Here is a 9,777-nt window from a genome sequence, read left to right as displayed (position 1 = left end):
TAAAAACTCAGAAGAGAATCCAAACAATGGAAGGTTCAAATCTTTGTGTTCAGGACGTGAAATGTAAAAGATGTCATTATCTTTTCTAAAGCGCACATGTGAACCATCATATGTGAGTGTATATGTCTCTGTGTGTACCAGCCCTAGCTCCCTGACAGGAGGGAAAGCTGATAGGAAGACCCCATAAGAGCTCTTCCTGTTTTATTATATGGTAAGTTCTGTTCTGTCTGGTAGATGCCATAATCTATTTTGCTTGTGCTGGGGATCCTAGGTAATGAGTATTCTCTTACAGTTGGGTAGAGGCTTGCATAATTTCATACACCGATTTTTTTTTTTAACTAGGGGATGGGAAAGACGATGATGACCAAGTAGGGAGGATCTGAGTTTGCTGTCAGCTGCCTTGCTAAGAGACACCCACTTATGTGAAGACAAATGTTCTAATGTTCTAACCTGGGCTGCCTTTTCTTCTGGGTCTCTACAAGCCTCCTAATTAAGAAAAATAAAGCTCCTGGTTCCTCAGCCCCTGTCCCTCTTGCTACATGAATATGAGTCCATTACCCTTCTTTGTTTTCCTCATTACTTAGAATTTTCTTGTAAGACGATAAATAAATATCTGATTTTATTATCCACTGGGACTTCGTTATTTTTATCTCCACCTAATCTCCCGAAGATAGAGTTGATATCAAAAGGTAGTTTTCCAGTCACAAGATCTAAGAGTCAGGGATCTTAAAATGGAATTCAGGTCTTTTCCTAAAATTCAATGTGAATTTTGTTGAGAATTTTTCTATAGGATGGTCTATTTTTTTTAGCACATTCCCAAAAAACAATTTTTTTCTTTGAGAAATTCTTTAATAAAATCGATAACAGAAAAAATTTAATTTAAATATGAGACAAATGTCCCAGAGAAGGCTTCCTGGAAGTCCTCAGTGCAGGGGCCCATCTTCATGTGAGCCCCAGTGGGCGGCTCCTGGTGGTGGAGGTTTTGTATGTGTGTCTGTTTATTTAACTCACATCTCAGAAAGCAGCTTCTGACTTACCTGGGCTTCTCGGGTAAGGACTGAGTCCAGTGTGGGCTTCTATAGCCTCTATATTTTAATTGACTACATGTCCTTCTTTCCTTCCCATTTCTTATTTCTACCATGTCCCATTCATTTTTATATAAGCATGTGTGAATAAACGGATGAAGGACAAATACTATGGGTCTGTGGACTTCAAGCTTCATTGAAAGTCCTCAGAATACCAGAAGGCTGAAAAATACCCACCATCCAATGTTTTGCCTGATTTGCCGAACTCGAGACGCTGACTGAATCTATAGCCTGATCAAGAAACAAGTCACATAAGAAGAGCCCATGCCTAATCCCAGAACCCCTTTCCCTACAGGATTATCTGGAATGGAGACTCAGGTACCAAGAAACATTTGCATGTTGTTCCTGGGCAGTGGGCTCTCCATGTGCTGTACCAGAAGAAGTAGGCTGAGTCAAGCTGTGTGAAGGTGGTCTTAGTCACTGAGCTTCGCCACATTGGGAGGAACAGCAGGCTAGACAGCTAGCTGCCAGTGGTGCATGCTCAGTCACATATTCATTACACTGAGATTGTCCTGGTACTCTGGATAAATAATCTCTAAATTAAATGTAAGCATGAAAACTCAATGACACCATTTTTTCCCATTGATTAGACCAAGAAACCCGAAAATCATTATCCACTCCTCTTTTAACCTAACATCCAACATATAGCCCATCGGCAAATTCACTACTGTCTATCAAAATCCAGACACAATCTAACCACTTTCTACTACCTTTGCAAGTATCATTGTACAAATGGTACCATCATCTCTTGCCTGCTTGGAGATCCTCCCTGGCCATCTGTCACCAGCCCATGTTCTTCTACGGTCTATTCTCTCTCCCTTTCTTCCTTTTCTTTGTTATCTTTTATTTCTGAGACTGGAATTTAATTATTGCATTTCTCCCTTCCCTTCTCTCCCTGCAAACCCTCCCATATTCCCCTTCCCATTCTCCTTCAAATTCATGACCTCTTTTCTCACTAATTGTTATGGCAAACATATGTGTATTTGTATATTCATCTATGTTCCTAAATATAACCTGCTGGATTCATATAATGTTGCTTTCTGTATGTTTTCAGAAAAGCAGCCAGAGGATTGCTTTCGAGCAGAACATGCCCTGCTTCTACTCAAAACCAGCCTTTCCCACCTTCCGGAGAGGAAACACTGCATTCTCATGATGCCTTTCAAAAGCTCTGCAAGGTCACCCTGCTTTACCTCCCTACCATCTACTCCACCCTGGAAGCTCACATACTTCTCAGTCAAGGAGAACTTTGCTCTCCAAAGTGATAAGACATAAACCACATAGCTGACTCAAGCCATTTGTATTCGATGGGAAGTTGAAGACGATCCTATTTCCGCTCCATTCTAGACATTAGTAGGAAGTTTAAATTGCTGTGGCGCTCTGATGGGATCTGAACGCCCTCCTTCTGCCAGCACACTGCAAAACTGAAAGCCTTCCCTTGATATGACAAACTAAACTAACTCGGGGACCTTAGGCCCCCAGGAATTTTCACCTGATCGGAGCTAGTTTTCCTCAAACCTTCACACTTGCACCAGGGGATTCTCTCTCATACCAGAACTGAAACGTCCAAGAAGAATTTGCCTCAGGTCTTTTCCTATTTCATTTTCTCTGAGTTGGGACAAATAAGAGAACGTAGACGAGATTCTTCAGGGAGAGTAAAGCTACAGGTGTTGACTGTGTTCGCATTTGACTGTGTTCGCATGTGGACTAGCCAGGACTTCAATGTGGGTGTTTGGTCTGGAATGGCCGTCCTTGCCAACATATGGCAATCACCTGCTGTGGCAGGATTTCTTTTCCTTTTTTCTTAAAAGCAAAGAGTTCTGCTGTGGAAATGTATCTCCAGCTTGTTAAGTTTATATCAGGATTGTTTTTTGTTGGGAGTTACGTGCCAAGCTTTTGGGAAGGAAGGCAGTAACAGAGATGTTTTTTGCGAGGCAGGAAACAGGAAATACCAACTAGGAGTCTGCCATGTTCAACTGGCTTGGAGACACGTCCGTTGCTTTTAACAAATGTCCCTGTTAGGATCAGAATGTAGGTTAACACGGCACACATTGCTTTCAGTCAAGAATTGCCTGGTAATAAAGCCAGCTCGTGAAGACTCTTGTAAACTTGCTTTTGGAACCAACTTGACACACAGCTTCATCTAGATTACACCAGGAAACTGATCCGGACCCCGGAGTACCTCCTGCCTAGAACTAGAGTATTTGTACCTGTGACAAATCTGTAATGACGCATTGCTCTAAAGCCAACAGGCTAACCGCACATAAGCCATGAGCCTATATTCTTCATGGACAGAGCTGCACCATTGAGCCATGGGTACCCGACGAAAAGTAATTTGGTTAGCATCCAGAAAGAACAAAGAAAGCCCTGCTTCCGCCTAACTTCATTCAGGATGTTTTTCACTTGTCAATGGTGCTCAAGTCTTCCTCTTTGGGCCAATCTCTCAACCATCACACCCCCACCTTGCCTGTTGACAATTGTCCTGTGTGAGTCCCACACTTGAGAGGGCTGTTTTCCCCCCTATGTTTGTTGATATTTTTTTCTTTCTGAGACAGGACCTCACTATGTAGCCCTGGCTAGCCCTGTACTCCCTATGTAGACCAGGCCAGCCTCGAACTCACAAGATCTTCCCAAGTGCTAGGACTGAAGGCCTGTGCCGTCACACCTGACCACTTATTTTTTTTTTCTTTTACTGTGGAATTTCAGTTGCATGTTTAGAAAAATTAGTGTCTGCCAGCCATGAGGTGTTTGGAGATTATGCTAGTACCCACTGTGGTGGCAGGAAGACCTGGCGGCAAGGGTGAGCAGGAGCCATCACTATGATCAAGTATGTGGTGAAGAGATGGGAGAGAGGATGGAGCGGTTCATGTGTCGTGGAGAGAGGCAGAACTGGAGATTTGACCGTGGTGAAGAGCAGGTGAATGTGAGTAGCCTGCACCGCCTCCTGAGGCCATGTGAAATCCCAGCCCATGATGCCACCTTGTCTGGGTCTGTGGCCTTAGTGCAGGTGGGGTCTGTGTTGATGTTCATGGCCTGTGTTGCCACCAAGAGCCATGTGGATGTCCATGGTCTGGGCTGCTGCCTGAGGCCATGTTGACGTCTGAGGGCTGTGCTGAGCTGACCCGGCCCCTCATCAGCCACCGCACTGCAGAGCTGGCGGTGACTGTGTGAGCTGGCCCACCCCAACATCTACTCCATCTATGACCTGCTGGAGCATGTGAAGGGACTGGTCCTTTGGAACCAAAGCAGCAGGATCTCCATGACTCTGGGCAAGAAGAGGATATCTGAGAGGAATCATGGTGAAGGTCCAGTATTGATAGTGTAGCAGAAGCCAGAGGCCTGGAACCAGTCCAATAACTCATGGCAATGAACATTTGCAAGGAAAGCTGTGTGGGCAAAAGGGTGTACTGTGTGTGTGACAGACTGCAGCTTCCAATGATACTACAACAAAAGGATGTGTGACAGAGAGGGAGAGGCAGGAAAGAGAGAAGAGCGGAACAATACCTGCACAGTGGAACTGGAGAAAGACAGCCATGACATGTAAGAGAACGCCTCGGGTGATGAAAGATCAGGTCGTTGCCCAGAGGGGTCTGCGAGGTGGTTTTGTTTTGTTTGGGGGGGGCGGTGTTTATAAGTGTGGAAGGCAGACATCAAAAGACTGGGAAAGGAGTGGGATTGGGGTGTATGGTGTGAAATTCCCAAAGAATCAATTTAAAAAAATATGGAAAAAAAATAAGTGCAGAGAGAACAACTATTGACTCAAAAAAAAAAAAAAAATCACCCACTGCAAAGATTCGTATTTGAAGAATATTTTAGCATTGTTCTCAAAAACACATTTTATCAACAAACAATATTTATATTTGTTAACTTTAAACAGTTCTTGTTCTGAAAAGAAGCTTTGCCCATGGAAGCCCCCTTCCCTCTTAAAAAATCACATGAGTTTTGGAGTGGAGGCTGGTGAAGCTGCTGAGATAATATTGTTAATTATGTACAAGAAAAGGATGGTGAACATTTTTGTCAGAGAGTGAGGATAACCTTGTACAGTCCATGCTAAGCCCTCAGAACAGTGCCTGGTATGGTTATACAATGTGAGCCATGACCATCGTCATCATCATCATCATCATCATCATCATCATCTTCCTCAATGTCTGAGGGAAGCAGCTCAGAACAGCTTTATTTTCCCATGAACCCACACTCAGGAGTCTCTTTCCTAAGTACCAGGGTAGTCGCTTTATCACTTGGGGAAGACAGTGCAATAGTTTCACATCTTTGCTCTATTTTCTAACCTTTTTTTTTTTTTTTTTTTTGCCATTTTGTAAATTAATCCAATGAACCATCTGACTCTCTACTTTAAAGAAAAAAAGCCCTTTATGGGCCAGGGCTATGGCTCAGTGGTAGAATACTTGTCTAGCCTATGCAAGGCCCTGAGTTCAAACCCCTGTATCACCCCAACAAACAAATACAAAGGTCCAGGCACAGCAGTGGCATTTCTAGAACCTACTGCTATTATTTACAGACGCAGATCTCTTAGAATTCTTGAGGATTTGATGTCAGGGACTAGAGATGACTGTGGAAAATCAAATTAAATACACATCAAAGAGTTTATTTGTTATTCCTGGCCTGGTTTCTGCGGGCCTGTGTAACCCTAATGGACAGCAAAGAATCTGTTACTAAACACAAGGCTGCTGGATGGACAGAGTGGCCCCTGGACCCACACCACTCTGGAACTGCCCCACACTGTGAGATGTGTCGTGTTCCCAGTTACGCAATCAACAGCTACTTACACTTGATTAACTTTACATTTGTGCAATAATGTAAAGCAAGCAATGACGCTATTTTATGAAAAACAAATGGAATATTAGCCATACTAACCAGTCATGGTAATCAGTTTTGCAGTGATACACCAGAGCGTTGGAAGTCCAAATATGGAGTCACTGAACATCTTCCAATTTTAATGCATAAGAAATTTGACAGCAAGATTAAAATACTGAAACCATTGTTATTTTCAAGCCATGGGTGAATATCTACTCTAGTCAGTCACTTAGGAGGAAAATATTATTTTCTCATCAACAGTTAATATTGCTTATAGTGAACACCTACAATGAAGTCTTGCCACAAGAGTTCAGTATGTGCTGAATGTGTGAATTTAACACTGAACCAATCATCCCAGGAGAAAGCTAATGAATTGGTAAATGAATGATATCTTCTGAGGTCAAGACTAAACATAATGTGATCCCTGGGAAGACAGAGGAGAGACATCATCATCTTTTTCTGCTGTGTGCAGGTTTCCAACAAAAATATATTTAATGGAAATGTAATAAAAAGTTACTAATGAACTAAATCATATAAATTATGCAGGATTAAGCTCTATAACTTTAACTATACAATCATGTTGTGAAACACGTCTCCCCTGGAAAAAAGTTAATATTTTTAAAGACAAGGACAAAACAAAATGAAGAATGAAGAATGAAAAAAACGTCAATACAACATGAGAATTGTGGGTATCAAAATGCCTGGAAATTTAGACTATCCAATTTTCTATTTTTTTTTTTTTAAGCAGAAGATATTTTCTGACCAAATTCAGGTGAAGATACATGAAACAAATCCATAATAACAAAAGTGATAATGGAGTCACTGAAGAACCCTAGAAGGGAGTTTTGGTATGGCTCACTGCCACATGCAGTGGGAGCTGGGGATCAGCTGGCAAAGCCATCAGAGCAGCAGCAGAGAACATTGTTCTGGAAGGTGCCCCATGCCAGACATGAAGGGAAGAGTGCTCATCAAAAGCTGGTGTATTGCCTGGTATTCAACTGGGAAAGGAGGCAAATCGCTAAGCTGATTTTTCTCACTGGAAAAAAAAAAGTGAGAAACCTACAAATGAGTTCATCATTATATTCAGAAAGCTCAGTCAGATATTTCAACTTGGACGCATGAACATTTGCTCCTTTGTGGGGCAGACCTGTCAGTTTCTCAAAGGTCTTAGGTCTATATGGATGCGCAGTCTGTTTACCTTTCCCAGGGATACACATTGGCAGATGCCTCCCTGCCTTACAGGAGGGAACTGTGTAAAGCAGAAGGCACTCCCACATACCAGAGAGAACATCTGACCTCCGTGACAAGGATACAACAAGAACTGGGAGAAGATTCCGGGTGAGTGACTTGAGCTGGGAAGCCGAGGCCAGAATTAACCAAGTTTATCTTTGTGGCCACAATCCAAGCCATTATCATAACTAGAGACACAGTACACTTACCTTATGCTATTCTATCTTATTCTCCTCTAGATGAAGCAGCTGAGTGGTAAGGTATAGAGAAAGAGTGAACTTGAAGAGAGGAGAAAGCGGGCCAGAGAGATGGCTCAGCAGAGGAGGTCACCAGTTGCTCTTGTAGAGAATCTGAGTTCAATTCCCAGCACCCACATGGTGACTCACAACTCCAGTTCCTGGGAACCGGACGGCCTCCTCTGGCTTCTGCAGGCACTGTATGCATATAGCACGCATATATATGCAGGCAAATTACATATAAAATAAAAAATAAGATAAATGTTTCTCAAAAGAGAGAGAGAGGAGAGCTTTTTGGAGGACCAAATATACCATGATATATTAAACAGAGCCATACTATTCCTTTCTGAAGTTACTCCATGTCGTGTGTGTGTGTGTGTGTGTGTGTGTGTGTGTGTGTGTGTGTGTGTGCGCGCACCCGAACACGTTTTCCAGAGGACAATGAGCAAGCTTGGAAAATGAGGCGCTCCTTCAAAGGCTGTGCTTAGCCACCAGAAACCCGCCACAGAATTACTATGACGCATTCCCTCGGGCTGCTTATGAAAACGGGCTGCAGGGTACACTCAGGCTCTGGGTTCCCACTGGGAGCTAATGGACCAGAAGCCACACACACTAGCATATTTTCCCAATGCCAGGTGGGTGCATAGACCTTGATCCAATTATGTTGAGCACCATCACTGAGCCACCACAAGGCCATGGAAAGTGACGCTATTCCAAGCACTCAGAGCACAGCGTGAGTGTGTACACGATTCTTTTTCTTTTGATTGATCGATCAGGAGAGAGGAAAAAGTAATCCCTATTGATAACAGCAGCAATTCCTGGTGGCCTTACTATGCTACCGTCTCCCAGATGTTTGCCTGTCTGGCTGCTTTTCCTTCCTATTTCAGTGGCAATGATTTTGCCACACTCAGCAGGGAGTGGAGGAGTCTCCAGGGCCTCCCTGTGTTCCAAACTGAATCTGTCCCCATCAGTGCGGCTGAGCGAGCAAAATGGCTCATCCACCCAACTCCTGCCCAGAAACAATGACAACAAAAAAATCACTTGAAGACTAACACCTTCGGCTCAGCCTCAGACCAAAGAACTTTATTTCTGTTTTCATTTTTCTTAAGCTAAAAAACGTTACCGGAAACAACATTTCCTCCACTAGCTGCTTCAGGACGATATATTGTACTGTGAAGCGCCGTACACGGTAAAGGTTTCTGACATCCGGACAGGACAAAGCAAGCCCTCCACGCTCGTCCTTCGACTTGGCCACCTGAAGCCATTTTTCTTCCTTTCTCCAGCATCAGTTCCAGGCTGGCGGGTGGAAAGGAGCCACAAGAAAGTGCATGAAACGTGAAAACTACAGACATGGGCCGACGCCGAGGCTGCAGGTGGCGTCGGGCTAGCCAGCCAGGTTCTCACTTCTGCCTCAGCCATCCTCGATGGGGTCACCCACACCGGGTGGGCTAGGCCTCGACAGAAGGAGGAAGGCCGTACAACGGGTCCCCTTGAAACATGCTACTACCAAAAAAAAAAAAAAAAGAAAAAAAAAAGGTGCAATGAGAACCAAGTCCCTGTGCGTTCTTTCTCACAACTGTGGGCAGAGGAATCCTCCCTTTGGTATTAAATAACAGGTTTTTTTTTTTTTTATTATTTAAAAAAAGCTTTTTTAGAAATAAAGCAAACTCATGGTTGGACTGGAAATGCTAGCCATCCCAGGTGAGTTGTCCACGGAAATCAGTCTCATCCCTAGTCATAAATAAATAATCTCTTTCCTGGTCTGACTTCCATGCCAGGATCAATATCTCTTAACATCTTACTTATTTTATTACTGCTTTTGGTTTTCTGGGACTGATTGAAAGTTGCTCCGAGGAAATCTTTGGTTTTGCTTAAGTGTCCGTGACATTTAATCATGACTTTCCTTGCAGTTTAATTCCAGCCAGTCAATCAGTTAATCCACTTCGATTGATTCCGGGCTCTCGGTTATTGGCTTGCACTCGTTGGGCATTCGCTGGTGTCGACTCAGCTGCGTGGCCTGTGTGAAGCTTCTCTCACACCGCTCACACCTGGCGGAGGCAAGAGAGAAAATTGAGACCAGGGAGCGGGGGGCCCTTCGGGGTGATGGGCTTCCTCTCATCCTGACTAATCAGAACAGACACTCCAAAGTGGCTTCAGATTTGACTGCTCAAGAGGTTTAATTGGTGGCTCCTTCCAAGGCCTGGATGCCTGGGATGGGACAAAGCCCGTCTGATGCAGAACAGAGGGACCTGTCAATAGGCAGGGGGAAGGTGATTTCTCCAGAGAGCCCTGCTCTGCTCCAGCTCTGATCACTGTCAGTTCAAATAGATAAAGAACAAAAAGAGATTTTTAGGAGTGAGCCATCAGAGCAGGGCCTCTGCCGCAGTTTTCTGCTCTGTAACCCCAAAGAGAAATTG

The 9,777-nt window shown here is 43.8% G+C and overlaps 1 protein-coding gene across 1 annotated transcript in view; it reads right to left on the bottom strand.

The window, feature by feature from the left end:
• Nucleotides 1–8,416: 8,416 nt before the first annotated feature.
• The window catches only part of Prdm6 (PR/SET domain 6), a 107,942-nt gene continuing 106,581 nt past the window's right edge, over nt 8,417–9,777 (bottom strand). Inside the window, exon 7 of the mRNA XM_028871836.2 lies at nt 8,417–9,408. Coding sequence (XP_028727669.1) covers nt 9,294–9,408 — 115 coding nt within the window. The 3' untranslated portion in view covers nt 8,417–9,293. The remainder of the gene's footprint in view (nt 9,409–9,777) is intronic.

The sequence above is a fragment of the Peromyscus leucopus genome, chromosome 19 (assembly GCF_004664715.2).
Source record: "Peromyscus leucopus breed LL Stock chromosome 19, UCI_PerLeu_2.1, whole genome shotgun sequence".
Lineage (NCBI taxonomy): Eukaryota > Metazoa > Chordata > Mammalia > Rodentia > Cricetidae > Peromyscus > Peromyscus leucopus.
The sequence above is the reverse complement of the archived record's forward strand: the minus strand, read 5'-3'. Positions and strand labels throughout refer to the sequence as shown.